General features: G+C 40.5%; 1 protein-coding gene across 4 annotated transcripts in view; it reads left to right on the top strand.

Moving 5' to 3' along the window:
- The window catches only part of CEP85L (centrosomal protein 85L), a 125,207-nt gene that overhangs the window by 28,374 nt on the left and 75,034 nt on the right, over positions 1 to 21,799 (top strand). For 2 of the 4 annotated variants that reach the window (XM_079970748.1, XM_079970749.1), the window contains exons 2-3: positions 1,858 to 2,534; positions 17,124 to 17,285. In XM_079970748.1, the coding sequence (XP_079826874.1) occupies positions 1,858 to 2,534; positions 17,124 to 17,285 (839 nt within the window). Of the gene's footprint in view, positions 1 to 1,857; positions 2,535 to 7,817; positions 7,950 to 10,303; positions 10,444 to 17,123; positions 17,286 to 21,799 lie in introns of those variants that run through there. The other 2 variants (XM_079970751.1, XM_079970750.1) reach the window with 2 other exon arrangements.

A 21,799-nucleotide genomic window follows, 5' to 3' on the forward strand; every position in this document is an offset into this window, starting at 1 on the left:
CTTTTTGGACATAACAGTAAACTATGGTTCAGCATTAAATGCACAAGCAGCAACTGGAAGCATTTGCTTCTAAATTGTTATATACAAATTAGGGTGAACTCTGGTTAGTCTGTTTTGTTAATAAGGTAGCTCATAAACCAGTTTGATTCTGAGTTGTTTGAACAAATCATAGTTTAAATTAGATGAAAATGTTTACTGAGTTTAGACATAGTGAAGAACTCTGTATAGTTCAAATATGAAAGCTTTCAATCTGTTTATTACAGTCAAGCTAGAGTATGAAAGGTGAGGGGGGATTGTGTAACTCTGAAGCTTATTGCTGCTTATGCACATAGCAGCTACAGTTATAATACAGTTATATACAGATGCTATAATATTTTCCACTAGTGCACACTTGTCTAGAACACCTGAAGATGCACAAGATGCACAAAATGTATCAAGGCATATACTCTTGTACTCAAGATACACAAAATGCAAATGACCTGCAATGTTATGTCTGAAAATGGTATTTTTACGCTTACACCAAATGGGGGGAAAAAGAGGTTAAAATTGAATTAAAGTCCTGAGACAAAGATGTAACACAAGTAGAAACTAGTTGTATAAGGGCAGCTTTACTTGTAATTTGCAGAAAAGACAGACTGTGTGGTGAGGGAGCCTATCTATCAGGGAAGCAGGGGTGGACTTTGGTCTTTCGAATTTCAGTGGTGCCCTGTGAGAGGCCAAAATTTGGTGCCCCCCCCCCCGCCTCTTGCCTTCCATTCTGCATGTGCACTATGTCATAGATGTGATGCTGTGTGGTGACCCCCTAAGCTTGGCGCCCAGTGTGAGGGAACCAGTTGTGTTGCCCTAAATCCACCTCTGTGGGAAGCCATTTGTGGCCTGATTCTCATATTATCCTTGTGACTAGTGCTTTCTTTCTGGAAGAAAGGTGGGGGAACTCAACACAAAGTTAGTTTATTGCGAGCCTAGTCGCAGCGCCACACACACACACTCCAGGCAGCTGCTAACTGTAAGATGTAATTAATCAACTCAAGCAGACCATGACTGGATTAGAAATGGCCACAACTTTACTGATTAGAGATATAGGTGGATTTTTGGCTCAGTTCCAGCCCCCCCCCCACAACCCCCCCCCAATTATTTAATCACATTGGACAGGGATAGCCCTCATGGCACCCTCCATTTAGTGTGTACTGCGATGCCCTTCTCTCTTGTTGGCCATGCTAGTGGGGATTGATGGGCGCTGCAATCCACAACATCACATCGAAGAGCACCACATTGCAAAGCTACTGAGCTACAGCAGATACTGCATTTGCACAAGGAAGTGCCATGTGATCTTTCTGAACAAAAGGCCTTCAGATAGACATTACCACCATATCATAGAATTGTGGGAAAGGACACTGAGGATCATCTGGTCCAGCCCCCTGCAATGAAGGAATATGCAGCTGCCCCATGCGAGGATCAAACCTGCAACCTTGGCATTATCAGCACCATGTTCTAACCAACTGAGCTATCCGGGTTAAGTGTTTAAGTGCTTAGGTTCTTTTCATTTCTTGGCAGCCTCCATGCCTTATCATGCCCTGTGTAAAGTATCTCCAATAGGGTTTAGTCCAGTGTTAACCAAACCAGAAAGATTACTTCTTCCCTTTTACCCATTGTGGTTGAACTAGCTCAACTCAACAACCAGGGTGTTATTGTACTCAAAACTGCCTTCTGAGTGGGACCACGCTATCGTTACAAAGTTCAGCCGTTGGTGGCCACGCTATCAAGCCTCTCAGTATGTATATATGTGTGTGTATATGGAGAAGTTGCAAAAGCGTTGACCTGGAAGTTGTTTTCTTTCTCTCCTCCTAATGGTGTCAGACGCACGGGGTCCGGCCCTCTGCATGTGCTCAGAGGCCCTTTCGCATGTGCTCCCGGATCCACCTTCCACGTTCCCGGGCTGCCTCCTGCTACTTTCCAAGAAACAGCCCTCTCCCCTCCCTCTCCTTTTCCTCGTCTCCCGCTTCTCCAGTTACCCCTGGCGGGCTCCGTGCTGCCGGCCGCCCCCTCCCGCTTCTGCTGCCAACTCCCCTCTCTTCAGAGAGTAGCGGCAGCATCTGCTGAGTTCCCGCCTCTGTCCCCGCCCGGCACCGAGCAGCAGCAGCAGCAGGAGGCGGAGGAAGAAAAGAGACGGGAAGCTGCAGTGTGTGGGCAGCAGCAGCAGCAGCGAAGGAAGGAGGCGAGTTTTGTCCTTTCCGCTGCTAGTCCTGCGAAGGAACTGGCCGGCAGCAACCATGGCCTCGGGTCCTCGCAGGCCAGAGTCGGGCTGCCAAGCGCGAAGGGCAGGAGCGGCAGCGGCGGCGGCGGCGGGCCGGCAATGAGCGACCAGCAGCAGCTGCCCCTTCCAGCCTCTGCCGTCCAGGCCGCGCGCGGGCGCGGGTCTCCGTGCGGACCCCCGGAGCTTCTCCTCCCCGACGGCCCTCTCTCCGCCCGCGGAGGCCCCGCCATGTGGGGGAGGCTCCTCTCCGAGTTCGGCCAAAACGGCGACTACAGAGCAGGTAGCGGCGGCGGGGGGAAAGGCCGGCCCCATCTCTTCGGGCAGCAAACGTGTGAACGCGAACCGGGTTTGGGTTGTGTAGCGCCCAGCCTCCACAAAGCGTGTCCCTCTCTCTCTCCCCGCCCCACTCGCTTGTTTCAGTTTCCAGGCCAGATTTCTCCCCTCGGTTTTGGCGCTCTGGGTGAAGGTCTCTTCTCTCCTCAGCTTGTGCCTGGCTTCTTCCCCTTTCCCTACAGTTGCTTCAGATGTTCGTTAACGCGCGTCGCCATCTGGTTTCGTGATTTGGGAGGAGGAGGAGAAGGGGCGGGTGTCGGGCAGAGTTGCGGGGAGAGGAGCGGAGGAAGAAGAAGAAGAAGAAGGTCACTGCAACAAATCCGCCCGCCCGGCGATGCAGATTGCAGCCCAGCCTGGGTGGGAAAGGAAGCGGGGCGCCACCGCCACCGCTTCAGGGAGCCATTAAAGCCGGGGAAAGCAATGCAATTAGTTACTACGCGGCTATATTTAGCGCTTTCTCCGCTAATCACCCTTAAACCTGGCAGGATTGGTGAACGCGGCTTAATCCAAAGAGGAAAAGAAAGGCAACCCTCTGAGGGAAACAAACTAAACAAAATCACCACACTTGCTTTTCTCTTTGGAAGTTCCCAGATACGGGTGGGGGGTGGTAAGAAGACCCTAGTGCTGCCCGGTTTTGAACAAGGCCCTGGAATAAATAAGTCTGTGCTTTTCTCGTCTCCCAGTCATGGAGCCCTGTTTCCTCAGAGAGACTGTGTATGCTCTGCTTCCGGGAAGTAGTGATAACTCAGGGTTAGGGCTTTGTTTTGGAAGGAAAGCTTTAAAGCTCAGTAGTGCTGTTAAAACCGGATACATCTCTGTCGATGCTTCTAGTGTGATGCTGCTGTTGAAATGGGTAGGTTAAAACGGGTGGAATTCAGTTGGGCCTGTGTAGCTTGCATGCCCTTGATAAATTAATTAAGCCATACAGTTATCTCTATAATTAAACCATGCAAGATAGGATTAGGTTGAATATTCTTGCACTGATGGCCCCAAACTAGGTAGTGTTTTAGTCATCAGCTCCTGTTACTGATACCGAATAGTTCTCTTGCAGTGCCTGAGAACAAACTGTACTTGTCTGCACAGCACTTTAGAATAAATTACCATTCTTTGGTAACACTATGAATTACTGAACTGTTTGTTACTTGTGGGGAGTGGCTTATAGCTTTAAGTTGTCAGCTGTTCTCAGGGTGAACTATTAAATAGACTCTGCAGATTCTGTTGTTTATTGTGCATACCATTCATTTGCTAACTTTTTAATTAATGATCAGGGCTTGCTGTACATAAATAATTTCATATTCCTTAATACATCCAGAAATTGAAGCAACAGATTAAAATTGGCAGTTCCAGAAAAAAAATCCAGAATTTGTGACTGGTTTACTAAAATAATTGTATATGACTCAAGTATGAACCAACCCTGCTGGTTCGCTAGAATATATCTCTACCTTATTCTCCTAGTCTAGGATAAACACAGCACTGATTCCCCCCACCCCACCCCACCCCCGGGTACTGTTGGTACAAGACTTATAGCTGCCTATTCAGTTCTGTGTGTATTCTATTTGCTGTAAAGTGAAAGGGAAATAGGAATCTACCTTATAGCACATCAGTGCTTTGGTCCATCTTGCTCATTATTGTTGACACTAACTGGCAAGGTTGGGCTCTCCAGGGTTTTAGACAGGGGTCTTTGCCAACCATGTTTGGAGTTGCCAGTGACTGAACCAGAGACCTTTCGCCTGTAATGAATGTGTTTTACTACTGAGCTTGAGGGCATATATATATATATTTTACAATTAGCTATTAATTTATTTGCATCACACTCATATTTGCAAAGTATGCTTAGCTTTTTAAATATTGTTTGCTTGCACTGTATCCATGGTAAAATGAATCAATAGTATGTGCTTTAAAAAATAGGGTTGTAATATCTAAAAAGAACACACCTGCCATACTATTTTTTATGGCTTTTCATGTATTATACAGTATTACTGAGCAGAGTGGGTGAGAGGCGAACCCACTGTCCAAAAACAAGAGTTACCCATTTCTATAAGAAAATACATAGAAAAACAAGTGGGGAAAATAAACAACTTCCAAGTCTTTCAGAACAACCAGCAGATCTTCCTGAAAGTAAAATGATAGAAGCTTGTGAGAAATGCACACATGTGATTAAGAATTGACAGGTGCTTCCCAGCATGTTCTACTGTTACATCAATATGTTTGTATACTTAGTTTGCTAGGCTAATACAGAAGTGAATAATAAAATAGATTGATTTAAAAGAATGTTGCTGGTTATAATAGTATCCTGCTGCTGGACAAAATGTGACACCCTTATTGTCAAACCTGGAAATCTTTGTACCATTATGTTTTTTCCTTTCAGTTTAGTATGTTTACTAAAATCTATACCATCCACTTGAAGCAGTGATTATGCCTGCCAAGTGCTAGAATATTAGGGCTGCTTTTGAGTGTACCATTATTGACTTTGATACTGTAGTTTGATTGGTTGAAGCCTCTGAATGGAACCATTATCTGACCCAATATGAGATTAGTTCTGATTGCACAATAGTTTGGTAATAAGTCATATCCATGGTGAATAATTTTGATTGTTCTTGTGGTTAATAATTCCTCACAAGAACACTATAATTATTCATTATTCAGTATTTTTATCAGGACACTTGGGTTGCAAACATAAATGTGAATTCAAATTATTTAAATAAATCATGTGCAAAGTTCTGTAGAGAACATGGATTAATTGATAGCTCTAATCCAGCAAGAGGTTTCATTGTGCAGGTTACTCTTTGCATGAATAAGAGGCTGTTTTGGGATGCAGAATCTCCTTCACTTATAATGACTTTGTACAGAAACTTTATAAGAAGACCACAGAGTATTGCACTTGTTTATCTGAATGTGTAGGTGATCAAGAATAAATATTTTAAACACCTGTTTCAGGTGTGGCACTTGTGAAGATAAGATTGATAATAATAAGCTATTTATGGACCCAAACATTCATATTACTTCATTTTATATCTATCTGTCTATCTATTATGGGACTATCCTCAATAAAACAAAATGACTGAGCTCTGTGAAGCATTATATAATTAATTGAGGCAAAGAGCATTCATGGGTAATTTCAGACCCAGGTGGTGTTTTTGTTTTTTTGTTTGTAGGATAGCTAGTTGTTAACCAAATTCTGAAGGAGATTCAGATGTCTGTTTTTGAGGCTGAATGGCTTCTTTTGCTGAGACTTCTCTTTTTCCTAGCATCTGAAACGTTAATGTTTGGTTACTTAGAAAATGTAGTTCCAGAACATGCATTGTTCATACAATTTGTGCATGGCATGTGGTTGCATAGCACTCACTAGTCCCACTGGGTGTTACTAAATAATAATGAATGACACAACCTCTTCCTGCTTGTTCTATTTTGTGATATTTCAAAACAAACTTCATTAAATCTGTCTTCTCTAGAACAATATGCAGTTCTTAAAAAAAATTAAAAAGTGGTAAACATGAGCAGCCCTCTTGCCCCACAGTAATGTCCCGCATGGTGTGGTAGTGGTTACGAACGGTAGACTCATAATCTGGTGAACCGAGTCCACTTCCCCGCTCCTCCACATGCCGCTGCTGGATGACCTTGGGTTAGTCACACTTCTCTGAAGTCTTTCAGCCTCTCTCACCTCACAGAGTGTTTGTTGTGGGGGAGGAAGGGAAAGGTGATTGTTAGCCACTTTGAGACTCCTTAAAAGTGAAAGGCAGGATATCAAATTCAAACTCTTCTTTTTCTTTTTGTGATCCTTGTAATGGATGTATTATTATTATTATTATTATTATTATTATTAATAATAATAATAATAATAGAATACTCCATGGACTCTTTCTCACTCCAACACAAATTCCCAATGGCATTTGGTTTTGTGAAGACAAACCAAAAATCCTGATGTCCAGGCAGTCTCCTCACAGCAAGGCTGGACTGCTGATTAGTGTTTTGTTTTTACTTTTACATTTATATCCTACATTTTCTCCAGGCACTCAGTGAGGTCCCCTCTACCACACAATGTGTGATGTGTAAAGTAAGAGCTGTTCTTCACAATGGCATTAGAGAAAGTGCTACATATCTGTGGCATGTAAATTGGTGTGCAGCCCCATCGGTGTATGAATAGAGTCCAACGTCCGAGTGTCAGGAGACCATAAAGTCAAGCTTTGATGTGCATAGCAAGGAGGCCTCGAGGTAGCATTCCCCAGAATGGCACCCCCCCCCCATCAGGCATTGGCAAACTCCGGCCCTCCGGACTACAATGGGACTATAATTCCCATCATCCCTGACCACTGGTCCTGTTAGCTAGGGATGATGGAAATTATAGTCCCATTGTAGTCCGGAGGGCTAGAGTTTGCCTATGCCTGCCCTAGATATTGCTGGGCTGCAACTCTCATCATCCCTGACCATTGGCCACACTGGTGCAGTTATTGGGATTTTTATTCCAAAATATTGGGAGGGCAACGTCAGGGAAAGCTACTGCAAAGCCATTAATACCTAAATATGCACAGTGCAAAAATTGTAGCATGTTTGATAATTTAGAAAATGCAGCCAAGTACTATACATTTTTTGTGCTTTTTGGCTTTCAAAACTTTAGCGGGGAATCTTGAAGAAGGGCCATACTTTAGTAGTGGAGCATTTGCTTTGCACATATTCAGTCCCTGGCCTTTTCAGGTATTCCTGTGAATGTCCCCATTATGAAACTTCAGAGAGTTGCTATTAGTTAATATAGACCACATTGAGCTATATTGACAATTCATCTGACTCAGTATAAGGCATCTTACTATGATTCCAAGCTGGATAATTAATAGTAGAGTGATATTTTGTTCCTTGATCCACTAACTTACTTGAAGGCAAGCTTTAGGCTGTTATAGTTATTTCTTGTCTAATAATAATTTCCTGAGACATGGTCTTGTTAATATAGGACAAATTTGATCTGTTGACAATATCTGTGTTTCCCAGAGCAAGGTAGGTTTTCTTGCTAAATGTTAGCCTCAGGTGGTATGAGAGTGATCAGCCTCACAGGCAATGTCACAATTGAATTTTAAACCAGTGTGAGATCACAATCTTATTATGAGCTTTGAGGGGGGTCTCCTGAATTGGTTGGTTTTTGTTAAAACATGAAACAAATGTTGAATTCATACTATAGGTGAAGAACCGGCTAGGATAACCTAAGCTCTCTTTGCCTTTTAGGTGTGGGATGGGTTGGGGTGGGGAGGGGAGAAAGATCAAGTAGTTTTATATCTGTTTGGATATAAACAGTAATTGGAGCCCTGAAGATGAGAACGCAATGGTGGTACTTGCCTCCAAGAATGCGGGTGTGTCCTTGAAAGGGGAAGTAATGGTGAGTTTCTGAATTGTCTGTGTAGTGGCCCTGGCATGCCTAGAGCCTTCAGGGATGAACTCAGTAGGCTGTACTGCCTTTTCTCTCTTTTTGGTTTGTGTGACCTTGATTTTCAAGGCTTATATAGCACCTCTGCCTTTTGTTAGCAGTTCCCTTCCTGTTTTTCCTATATCTTACCTTCCTATTTGTTTCACTTCCATTGTAATATGGGGTTACTGTAATGTCCCCAATGTGAGATGGCTTTTCTGCCTTTACATTTGACCTTTTTAATTTCTTTCGGGGATTGTGCTTTCGGGCATGCTGTAACAAATATGCATGGGTGCGCAATTGGATAATGAACAAGCAAGAGAGAAAATAAATCTCACAACAGATGGAGGCTCATGTGAAGCACCACCTTTTGTACCAAGGAATAGCATAAAGGGAGGGAACAAGAATACAGCTGGCTCTATTCTCACCTAACTGTTATAATTAATGGGTGGTTTCTGAAGTTTATGTGAAATTGCAATCTTCACTCAGTTGGTTATGTTACAGTAAGGAGCAGATGAAGAGATTTCATAAGCCATAATCCAGAACTATAAAAAAGGTAAACAAGCATTCTTAAAATGTTTACTGCAAATTAAAATCAGGATTGTTATGAAATAGTAATGAATGAAGAGGACATTCATTATGCAGTCTGAACCAACAAAGACTATGCTCTTCCCATTTGCATGCCACTTATTTGGCAATGGAAGTTACTCTTAAGAGTCTATCAAGACTAAGCATTTATTTATGCATACTATTGATAATATTAAGTTTAGTATACACATTTTTCATATTCTGTGCACAGTAGCAAACCAGTTGAGCAGATGAGAAATCTCTGCAATTGCTTGGGAGTCCTGAAGATCCTGAAATGGTTTAATGTGTGCGGCAGATGTCTTAACAGCTATTGTTGAAGAAAAACCCATTTGTTGCTGATAAGCTATAATAGGAGGAAGGCTGCTTCTACACTTGTCTCCAGTATCAACTGTTCTGCCTCTTCCACATAACTTTAGAATCCTATCTTTGGTTTGTAACCTGAGTTTCAGGAGCTTACAAGCTATTTGTTAATTCCAGTGGTATCCTTTACTGTACAACTTTACAAATGAAAACATTTTCATTCATATAAAAGGTCTATATTCCGTATTCTGAAAACTTATGTGAGCAACTAAGTCCCCCTCTGAAAGCTTCTGCTCTTTTGCACAGTTTGTTTAAGCTCAGTTGTAGGCAATGTGAACTTTTCCCATATAATTGTGACTATGATTGGGGTGCTGCTGTTTGTACTTTGCAAAATGTGTACTGTCTTGTTGCTTAGTTTTTGAACAAGTGAAGCTTCATTTCTCAGAAACAAAAATAAAAACATAATATTGAAGAACAAACTTTAAATTGTACTTAAGCCCAATTCAATATGTTTTCCTTTATCTTAACTAGTGCACAATTACAGGAATAGTCCTCATGCATCCATGATTAGGAACTTCTGGCTAGCCACAGGATAGTCACATTGGATTCATTATGGCCACATAAGCATCTGCTTATATTTGTAATTAGGACTAGAAGAAATGCAGAAGTAGATGTTGAACAGTGTCTAGGTTACTGTAAATGTTTCTGATCTCTTGGTTGCAGTCCAAGTATGAGAATTTCAGTGAGTCAAAGGGATTGGTAATTTATGACTAGGATTTTCATAAGGTGAGTTTTCTGAAACTTTTAATTGCCTACAGGTAGTGTTGTGTCTGTTCATGCAACGTGTCTTTATCTCTCTTTGGGCAATCTTTGTATGAATGTGAATAGGCCAAGGACTGCTTGCATATAGTTTCTTTGTTGGGATTTAGGTGAAAGGATTGTTCCATGAATGTGAGAAACATTTAACAGAAATTTGCTCTTTGATTATTTCCAAGCTTCCAGTTGCCAAGCAGCAAGCATTCTTAGGCTTCAGAAGAACATTGTTACAGAGTTGGGGGCGGGGGAATCATTTTGTTTACAGTACTGTATACCTAACTTCACACTATGATTCTCCTGCATGATGTGGAAGGCTTTTTCTTTTTAATTTGTGATACTGCACTGGGTCAGCTCTTCTGGTTTGATCTATTTGTTTGAGGAGAAATGAATGGCTGCTATGTAGTGACATATGCACTCTGAAATTTCTGTTACATGAGCTGAGAATGACAACAGAAGACATTTTAAACAGAATTTTCTGACACTTGTAGTTTTTACTGTAGCTAGAAGATGCAAACACTTGGGTTTTTTTTTTTTTTAAAGTAAGCTTGGGCTAAATAGAGAATGATACTTACATTTGTTGAACATGCAAGATTACTACATTTTAAATTTTATTTTTGTTTCAGGGTTCAGCTCCCTGTTAAGTACATGGCTGAGCAGGGTGGCCCTGAGAGAATCACTGTCTTGCAGCTTCAGGTTCCTACTTGTAAAATGGGAGTAATAGTGACCATTCTGCAAAAGATGTCAGAAGAATATAGTGATGAAGGTAGTTCAATTTGTTTCCTCTTCTAAGCTTATATATAAGCTGGGATCCTTTGGGAGGAAGTGTGGAAAAGAGATTTAATAAATAAAATACCTATAAACATATGAAGTTTGGGGGGGGGAATCAAATTTATTCGCTTTTCCCATAGGGGAGCATGAGTGGACTAGGGAGACCAGTCTCTAGAGAAATTAATGTAGTTTCAGAAATGGCATTGCAGCCTGCAGAAAAAACCCTTCTTGTTCTCATACATTACCTGCGGAAAACCTCTGTTTGAAATTGACAGTAAAAATAAAATTAAAGAAGGCTGCAATACTAATGCTGGTACTTTGGGACTTGTCCTTAACACATGAAGATTCAATAAAATAGTTTTATAAAAACAATTTCATCGTATCAGAAATATGGCCTGGAATAGCAGGGATGTGCCTCTATAATAAAGGGTTTGAAATAAAAATGAAACGAGTTGTACACATCACATAGTATTTTTATTTACTACCGCCTGCTCCACAATAGGCCATGGTGCTCAAGCTTTGGGTTTGTCTGGCAGGAATCAGGAGTGCGTCTTTGTCAATCTTACCTTGCCTTCTACACCACATTTCTGCAAGTTGCTTAGTGTTATACTGAAAGATGGGGGTTGTTATGCATGTCTTTCTTCCTTACCAAAAGGAAGCTTTGTGTGCCTCTATAGGCAATGGAAACTGACAGCGGTGGCCAGGCAGTTTGATGTATAGGAAGAGACTGATGCTGAGCAATGATTGGAAGGAGCAATCACTCCACCAGTTAGTAGCACGGAGCTTCCTTCCTCTTGGCCACTGATTGACCCATTGTACTACTGCTGTGTTTGCTTCTGTTGGAAACTGATGTGTCTTACATATACTGGTTGTCTAAACTTCAGCTGTATCCCCATGAACAAAGGTGCCAACATTTCCCATTTTTGTCACTGGCTAGAGGACCTTGTCAAATGAAGTCATGAAGGGCTATCTCAAGAGTCCTTTGCTGAATTTTCCCGTAATTACCTTGTACATAAATCTGCTCCCTCTTGCCTTAAGTTTTCTTTCACTGTTAATTTAAAGAGCTACTTAAATATTACATGATATTACACAGATAAAAGTTTAGCTTCCTGTTGCCCAGTTCGTATATTATTGCACAGTGTAGCTGCTGAAAAAACTATTCATAACACATAGAAGGTTGGATCACATGTACTTGTTTTTGTCACATTACTTTGGCAGTGGGTGGGTGCCGTGTTGGAGAGGGAAATGACAATGTGACTTTGGTGATACTGCCTTCCCTTACTTAATGAAGCAGTATTGACCCTACCCAGCTCTAATTGTACCTTGCTAGCTACTGTACATCTTCCTATTACTCAGTAAATCAAGCATCTTCCTTCCCCTGCTTACCAAAATTTCCAAGATCAGTTTTCTTACTTCAAGTTCATGGTACAGTTGTACCTTGGTTGTTGAACGGAATCCATTCCGGAAGTCCGTCCGACTTCCGAAAACGTTTGACAACCAAGGTGTGGCTTCCGATTGGCTGCAGGAGCTTCCTGTACTCAATCAGAAGCTGTGTCAGATGTTCGGGTTCCAAAGAACGTTCGTAACCTGGAACACTCACTTCTAGGTTTGCGGCGTTCAAGAGCCAAAATGTTCAAGTCGCAAGGTGTTCGGGATCCAAGGTACGGCTGTATAGCAAAAAATTAAAAAATAAAATAAAATTGGAAATTTGGCAGCATGAAATGCTATTTTTAATGACAATGTAAAATGCATTTTTGGACAACAAACGACGTTTAGTTTCCAAGTGGTTGCGGGAATATGGCAACACATATCCCTGTCATTCCACCCTAAGGCCTGGCTGTTACAGACCTGCACCTCTGCTTTATTGTGTGGCCAAGCCCTGCCTTACGGTCTGCAGTCCTTTCGTTATGCAGAGCAGGCTCGACTGTTGTTAGTTACATTTCTCTTTTTTTAAAAAAAAAATTTTGGTGGTTGCTGCATAACTCATGAGAGGACTGTATTTTGATTATAAGCGGTAAAATTGTTTGCAAACCAATGTAAAACTCTGATCTGAAAACAGCTTAGAATAAAGCAGTGTAAATCTACTATTCTCTGGCTGTTTTTTTAAAACGAAATCTCCCCAGATGGAATAATTTGGTTGAATAGAGAGTGCAAAAGAGGAATAGTTACTATAGGTGAAGAGTGCATTGGTTAGGAGGATGGGGAGGTGAGCCAGCAATAGAAGGCATGAGCTAATGCATTGCATTTGCATGCCAAAGTAGAAATAAGAAACATCTGTAGCTCAGTTTTCTGTTTCTGCTGTGTATTAAGAGACTTTATAGGAGCAAAATAGCTAATCGGTAGGGCTGTACAACTCAGCTCTAAACTCCTCTTGTCCAATTTTTTAATACTAGGATTTGGTTCTGCAACTGGAATAGGTAGAATAAATGAGCTTTACACAGTTCATATAATTTGTACAATGTCACATATGGTTTCTGTGAGGAATTTTTGTCTTCCAGAATTTGGAATGTTTCATTCAGTTCGTCTGTGTGTAAAGGAAGAACATGGATTTTAAGGCCAAGAAAATGTGATTTTGCCATGAGAAATGGCCGCTGGTTGCACTTAGCAAATGAATCTTTCTCTGATTACTGGAATTCCTATTTAAGGAAAAATGGTCATTCCCTTTTTTATATTCCCTGCCTGCTCAGGTAATATGTAGGCTAGAGACTTGCAACATGAAAATGAAAACAGATTCTTAGGATTGTGTGCAAAGGAATAAATTTTAGTTGCCATATTCCGTGCAATTTGAGTCGTGCAGGTTTCCAAAGTCCCGGATTAAAATGAAATCTACAAATGCCCTGAAAGTTTGTTAGTTGATATCTATGCTGGTTTTATGTGTTACACAAATGCACTTGAATGAAAACATGAGCTTTAAGAGCTTATCATTGTGCTAAAGTAGATTGTTTATAGGCTGTCTTTGTCTCACTTGTGTCACTCTAATTACAGTTGAAACCCTCTAGGGCTGTAACTTACTATGCAGCAGCCATGTGCCACTACGGAAATGATGACGACTGCTTGTTGCAAGTGCTGAGTAAAAAGTTCAAAGAGAAACTTTTGCTTACCTTCCTCTTCCTTCCATTTCTTGCATGCATCTATGTGTATATACCTACACAGCTTTGCCTGGTTCTCAGAATACCCCTGTGCTCTTTGAGCAGGGCTCTTTCTCTTCATTGAATATCATTAATTTAGTGAAGTCCCATTTTGTGTATTTTTATGTTTTGGAAATTGTTGTGGCCTTCTGCTGATCCATTGAAGATAAGTAATTGTCTCGTAAAAAAGTATAAGTCAGCTATTTCCCCAGCTGTTAGAGACAACCACAGCTATGAATTTAGAATTACAGGATAAGATGCAGTCAGTGCAGAGGTTATTTACAAGTAGGACAGTAAATTAATACTACCTATAGTATATACTATATACAGTGGTACCTCGCAAGACAAATGCCTCAAAAGATGAAAAAACTCGCAAAACGAAAGAGTTTTTCGTTTTTTGAGTTGCTTCGCAAGACGGATTTCCCTATGGGCTTGCTTCGCAAGACGGAAACGTCTTGCAAGTTTGTTTCCTTTGTCTTGCAAGTTTGTTTCCTTTTTCTTAAAACCGTGCATTCACTTCGAGGAGCAACTCATAGCACGCAGTGTGGTAGCCTTTTTTGAGGTTTTTGAAGACTTTGGTGATTTTTGAAGCTTTTCCAAAGTCCGTGCTTCGCAAGACGAAAAAACTTGCGGAACGAATTAATTTCGTCATGCGAGGCACCACTGTAGTATATACTATAGTATATACTCCTGCCAACCTAGCAGTTCAAAAGCATGCCCCCCAAAAGGTACAAGTAGATAAATAGGTACTGCTACGGCGGGAAGGTAAATGGCGTTTCTGTGCGCTGCTCTGGTTTCAACGTTCGGTTGTGTCAGAAGCAGCTTAGTCATGCTGGCACATGACCCGGAAAAACTGTCTGCAGACAAACGCCAACTCCCTCGGCCTGTAAAGCGAGATGAGCGCCACAACCCCAGAGTCGTCTGCGACTGGACTTAAGTGTCAGGGGTCCTTTACCTTTACCTTTTTTATAGTTCTCATACTATAAATACTACCCTAATGGAGTTGTTATGCCAGTCCTCAAATGTGGAAGATGGAAATCCATATTTATATTCTTACATCTTGTCTGCAATCTATATATTCTGATTTCCTCCCCTTACATCATTTCGATCTTCTACAGGCAGGACATTGAAGGATTTTATAGTGCTTAACTGTGACAGTGAAGTATACATACATTATGCACTCTTGGTAGTTCCACTGCCCTCAAGTTCTGGGTGGTGGTGTTCCAGGAGAGAGCATTCTCTTTGTCAGCCCTTAAGCTATGGAATTTCCTTCCCACTGAGGTGTGTCTGTTACCTTTAATAAGTAGTTTTTGTCCTATGTTGAATTTACCCTTGTCTTTGACACCGGAGGTCTGTATTTCAAGACCCGACCTATTTGTTTAACTATCATTTGTTTTAAATTATTTCAATATTTTATTTTTAAATTGTTGTTACCCATCTTGAGACTTCATGGCAAAGGGATGATGATGATGATGATGAATAATTAATAATAATAATACATTTTGTAAGTCTGCAGTATTCAAGGCATCGAGAAAATTTAAAGAGGCAATCTTCTGCGTGACTCTCTTCTCTGCTGCTGTGTGTCTAAAATTTTACCAGATTTTGCTTTATGTTTAGTTGCATAAAATCCATAGATTCTGCTATAATTAAGTGTAGCTGCTGCCTCAAAGCAGTCTCCGTGCCATCATTTTACTATACTTGCTGGTAAAAAAAAGTATTGCTTCCATATTTTGATTTAATAAAACTTAAGGAAATAATACAATTTCTTGGTAATCACAGAGTCCATTTTACATGCAACTAAAATTGTAGTTGTAATTTCCTGATCCTTTAAGAAAAATGGGAACCTGCCCATTTCAAGCCTTGGCACGGGTAGCATGATTTGCTCCAATGTCTCCTGTCATCCATATGTATTGCTCTACTATTCCCCCGCTCCTCACAAACTGGGTAGGCCTGGCAGTCTGTTCTGATTGGCAAAAATGAAGAAGGAACAGCAGGATAACGAGGGCAACCTGGCAGGACATAATGGACATGCTTGTGCATCATCTGCCCATGATATACTTGGCTCAGTCCCCTGACTTTTACATACATTTGATATTTGCATTGTAAAGGCAAGCGCTTTGAAGTGGGATGGGAATTAGCAAAGCGCGGATGGGATCGGTGCATACCAATTGGCGAAATTACTTTTTGCAGTTCTTTTTAAAATTTGAGCACTACAGACATGCACACATGAATACTTCAAGCAAGGTATGAGCTTCCCCTGAAATGCAAGTGGGTCAGGTTTGTCCTGCCACACTGCATGTCATTTGTAATTTACTAAAAGAGCTTACTACTGTATCTGAAGTGTGTGTTAGCCAGTAGCACCATCATAGCTGATTGGCTGTGTGCAGACATAGAAGAGGGGGAAGCTTGAGTGGAAATGTCTATCCTTCCATAGACTGGAATCCACAAACTGAATTGAAAGTGTAAAGATGTAATAAGTAGCGACAGCAGTATAGAGGATAGGAATCAAGGAACCTGAATAGATGTGGTTGGCACGAAGTCCAAGTGCCTTATTAGTTGAATTTAAAGTGTGGTTTCTGCTGCTTTGCTCTGTTTAGTTATGATGTAGTAAATCACAACGAGTGTCTGTTGATGTGAGTGTGCATGCACATGTGCATCTGGCATTATTCAAGGTTCCCCTTTAGCTGATTGTTAAATTGTGATTTTATTTAATTAATTGAGTTTTTGGAATAGGGTGCATCTTGCACTTACCGAAGGTTGGCCTCTTCTACATTGTGTCACAACTCATAAAATCTGTATTTCTTCATGGCTTTTAAGTCTTTTCATTCAGGATCTGACCTGAATAGATGGCTTGTGACATGCTGTAAGGTCATGAAATCCATAGATGATGAGCTGAACTATATCTACTGTATTTCTGTTCTGTTATATCAGATAGCATGCAGTTGTTTAGTGTTTTCGGTTGAAGTGATTGCTAAAAGTTGCCCTCTAGCCAAGAGTCTTTTGTGTCAAACAAATGAAACTTTGTCTGCTGGAAGGAAGCTGTTGAATACCCTTTTGAGGACATTGTGGTTTGGTGTTGAGCTCTCATATAATATTAATTACACCTCTCTTAAGGGTCATTTTAATTAAATTAAAACTAGAGAAAACTAGCCTTTTAGAATCCTGAGCAACATTTTCTGTGTGTCAGAATGTATGATGACTTCCAGCTTGCCTCTCAAAACCTTACTTGCAAAGAAATGCGTAGCAAAAAATAAACTGTATTTTGCAATATCTTCTGAGCCTTGAGCAAAGCTAGGTTGAGAATAAACACAACAAATATACAAAGTAGTAACTGAATGATACCAGACCTTAACAAGAGACTGTCATTTGTTTGAATTCGTTCATGTGCAACTTCTGTGATAAAGTACATCATTAGATTACTGTAGAAAAAATTGCTACAGGTTTTGATGTTTCCTAATTTTACATCTGTGGATATTATTTTTAAAATCCAGTTTGTTGTTGAACTCTGTCGTAATGACTTTGAATAAATATACTTTTTTCTTGGCAGGCACAGAATATTCTTCGTCAGGATGGTTACCTGGTACTGATCCACTGTGGCAAGCCACAACCGGTTCATCAAGTGGTCGGAGTACCCACCTGAGAAGACACAGCATAGCTTCTGACAGTGGGGACACTGGTATTGGAACCTCCTGTTCTGATAGTGTGGAAGGTGAGTAGAGATGCTTAATATAAGGCATTGGTGCTTTCATGGAATGCAGAGGCAAGAGATGGTCCTGAAACATTGAGATGGAGTTTATATAAAATACAGAGAAGCACGTAACTTATTCAGAGAACAAGTTAACTTTTTTTTTCTGTTGACGTGAGAGTTTTATATTTTTTCAGAAGTAATTCCCACCATATTCAGTGGGGCTTATTCACAAATAAGTGCTCATTAAATTGCAGCCTTATTTTTTATTTGGTCAAAGGTAACATGTTAAATATAGTTACAGGTAGGTAGTCATGTTGGTCTGCTGTAGTCAAAACAAAATAAAAAATTTCCTTCCAGTAGCACCTTAGAGACCAACTAAGTTTGTTATTGGTATGAGCTTTCGTGTGTATCTGAAGAAGTGTGCGTGCACACGAAAGCTTATACCAATAACAAACTTAGTTGGCCTCTAAGGTGCTACTGGAAGGAAAATTTTTATTATGTTAAATATGTAAGACCTCCTGAGTATACCCTTCATGAGATGCTGATGTTCAAGAGTGTTGCTTTGTTTTCCCCTTCCACCATACCTAAACAAGTAAAAATCAACAAAAAAATTAATTTGGAAGGACACTTATAGCAACAGAAATACTTACATTTGCATAGGGGAGTAGTGCCTGTGTCCAGCTCTGCCTGGTTCCCCAGTTATGGCTCTTTCTAGATCTGGCTTGCAATTTGTTTACTTATTCCATGAACTGGTGGTTGAGCAATCCCTCCTTTGCCAGCCTGCTCATGTGCCTGCATCAAATTCTTGGTTGCCCCTGCCTTGGCCATCAGGCGGGTCACTAAATACAAGGCTGGGCTACATATCTCTAGCTGATAACATTGTTGTACCTACTTTTATTTGTTAGCACTCCCTTTGTTCTGTTTTTACTTGCCCTGTATTTATTGGAAATAAAAGACATGTTATTGGATCTGCTGATGTCACTTATCTACATTGTTTTCACACTGCTGTTCTAAATCATCTTGCTGTTTTCCTGTCTGAAATTCATGCACGAGGCTGTTTTTCAAGGGAAGAGGAAAATTTTTACAAAGCAAAACAGGAACCTCACTCTGAACTCATTGGATTGCATTTTTGTCAGTACTGGCTAGACTTTAGGGAAGACTTTTTTAAAAAAAAAAATTGGGATGCAGCATAATTCATGACGAAATCTAGATAGGCTGCCAAGAAGAACGTTATTTTCAAGCTGGTCCTTAGCCTGTTCTCAGTTGCAATGCTGAGAAGGCAGGTCTTGCATAACTGATGGTACAAAATGCTGTTGAACAACCTGGCAACTTTGACCATTGCAAAGATGCAGGGAAAGGAAATTGCATTTTTCAAGCTTAATAAATATAATGAAGTTCCTTTCAGCTTCAGTACTGAACTAAGTATGATTTTTTTATTGTACTTTCCCATTCTTAATTATCAGTGTATAAAACTTAGCCTTTGCTTTGTAATATATCTTCACATAGAATTGCTTTAATGTTCTTCTCTCTAGCAAATGGGTATGTAGATTTGATAAATGATTACATACAGGGTACATGCCCAGATTATTTGAATAGATTGGCAGAAACTAGCTAAATCAGGGTTGTGAACTATTCTAGACCACCAAGGTGTCTGTGCCACAGAAAAATGCTTTTATTTACGTCTTTCTTTTTATGACTAGCCCAAAGACTGTTGCCAATTGCTGTAGAATTTGAGATATTGTATAATCACATATTTATCTATCTGACTCCACAGTCCAGTGCATCATTATTTGAAATCAAGTACCACTATTTTCCTTCAGAGTTATTTCCATGTAAGTGTACATAGGATTTCAATCTGACTGTGATACTCTTCTTACTTGACCTATAAAGCTCTTTGTATTTTGATACCTTTCCTACATTTCTTAAGGTTTTCAGCATTGTTGGAGAGAATTTCCTCTCCTTTCTCATTAAGATGAAATACACATTTTGCTGTAAGTGAAGTTACATGTGCAGTGACTAAGAGCATTGCCTCTTGTTACTTAGTAAGTATCCAAAAAGTTCTTGTCTATTCAAAATTCCACGAATGCTTATGGGAGTGTTCGCTGCCTTGTCAATTCGAAATAATTTATTACAACTGAAAAATCCAACTCACTAGGGTGGGAGAGGATAGATGAAACAAAAACAAGTAACAGTTATAACAGCTGAGAGAGACTCTTTCCCCATATCTCTGGCCAGGAATACAACTAAATGTTTAGCCTGGAAGCATATACTATAAAATTGCAATTGGCAGTCTCCCAATACAAGAACTACAGCATCTTCACCACAATTGGACTCATATGTGCACTTAGTGACTTTTCTGTTTTTAGTTTAGTTTTCAGTCTGCAGAAATAAACTGTTCTTGTTTCAAGCATCTTTGAATGTCTTCTGGTAAATAATGAATGCAAGTAGATCGAAAATATAAATAAATACTCCCTAGGCAACCATAGAAAAGGTATATTGTTCCCTCATATCCAAAAGGAAAATTATTGGCCAGGTGGGCTGATTCCAAGTTCAGTTTAGATCAGTTATGTCTAAGTTTGTTTCACTTGAGCTTGCTCTGTTAATACTTAACAGAAGTGTTGCTCTTCCTAAATGAGATTCTCGCACTTAGTGCTATCAATAAAGCAATAGTGGCACATATGGTGGGGCAGAGCTGCCCTTCTGTTGCTGTTGCTTACCCAGGCTGGGGCAGCGTGACCATGCAGCCCCAACTTTGCCTTGCTTCAATAGCAGAAACACCAGTCTTGGGACGGTGGCTACACCCCACCCCACACCCCACTGCTGCTGTAAAAGGAGCACAATACACTTGCCTTTCCTAACTTGAGATGTTTTGGACTACAACTCCAATTATCCCTGATCACTGGCCATGCTGGCTCAGGCTGTTGGGAGTTGTAGTCCGAAATGTCTGGTTGGCCTCAGGTTGGGGAATGCTATACTATAGTCCTACTCACTTATGAGGAAGCTTGCTAGTCACTCAAAACTGAGAGATGGCCATTGAAGGAGGTTCACATGTAGTCGCAGTCCCTTCCTGCTTCCATCTCAAAGCTTACTTGTAACTCATATTTAAAGATCAGCAGCAGATAAGCTGTGGAAATAGGGTTCTACTGTGTGAACTTGTTTGTGCTGGGGTTTTTTTTAAGTTTCAGATAAAATGCTTTACATGTACAAATTAATGTGTGAAGCAGCCCTAATTGTGAGTGATCTAGAAGGTTCTCTGCTAATATTAAGCCAGGAACCGACACTCAGAATTGTGTCTTCATGTGAATCACTCTCAAATAACAGCTACCAATAAATATAACTGTTTTATGGGACCTAACAGAAGATAGGAATTTTAATGTGAGTGCTGCTGTTCATTTGTACGTGGTAGGAAATATATTATCTCCTTCTGAATGGTGTTTTACTGAGTCGAATGATAAACTATATTTGCAGCAAAAATAAAATAAAAATAACGCTGTGATTTACAGAGCAAACTGCAGAAATGTTGCTACTATGCGTTTTTCATGCATGTCAGTTGCATAAATATGTGCTCTTTAGTCAGCCAGACAGACACAGATTTACTCTGCCAACATGAAAGGAATAAAATAGTCTGTCACAGTAAACTGCTTTTAAATAAGTGAATGGTCATTGCAACCAATGAAAACTGCAATAAAGGAATGGATGCCGAAGAGCTGTCTCTTGCTTTCGTCCATGTCTCATTTCAGAGGAAATAACTATTCTCTTTTAATGAAAAAAATTGTATTAATTTTTAACTCGTGTACTAATTTGTCTCTTTCCAAATACCTGAGAGAAATCTGTCTGCAACTAGAAATGTATCTTTGGGTGAGATAGCTTAGGAAGAAGAGACAGGCAGAAGGACATTGCCATTTATTTTAAGTCATGTAATGGGCTCCTGTTAGTAATACTGTTAGTGTTGTTGGTGGACCAATATGTTGTCAGGTGTGGTTCTGCGTTTCCCTCACCCAGTAAATCAAGCAACACCCCCCCCCCCGGTGTTTCTGAAATGCATTGACAATATTCAGGAGGAAGAGAGCAAAAGGAATGAGCTGTCTTGTTCACATCCCCCTGTGACTCTTTCCTTTCCACTCCCACAGGACAGTTCAGGCAGCATGGGGGTATATTGCCACATCTACTAAGATTGGCTCAAGTGTGAAGAGCAGCTCAGTGAGAGGAGAATTCTTCCTCTTCACTGCTGCCCTTCTCACCCCTCCTCTCTCTCTCTGCACCATCCTGTTCTTCCTCTTGCTTGGCAGTTTCAGAATATGCCACGAAGGAATGAAGTAGTTCCTTTCATAAAAGCAGACTTGTCCCAGGATGCCACCAGTTCCAGTGTCTATTGTGTTTTCTTTCATTTATGCAAGAAGAATGCTATGAAATGATACTTTCTAATAGGGCAAACAGTTCTGAAAGGAAGGAATCAGTGAAATAAAATGCCAGTCATAAATTATGAGTCTTTATTTATGATGTTTGCTGTATCATTATAGTTATTGCCAGTTCAT

The sequence above is a fragment of the Podarcis cretensis genome (genome assembly GCF_951804945.1).
Source record: "Podarcis cretensis genome assembly, chromosome: 3".
Classification (NCBI taxonomy): domain Eukaryota; kingdom Metazoa; phylum Chordata; class Lepidosauria; order Squamata; family Lacertidae; genus Podarcis; species Podarcis cretensis.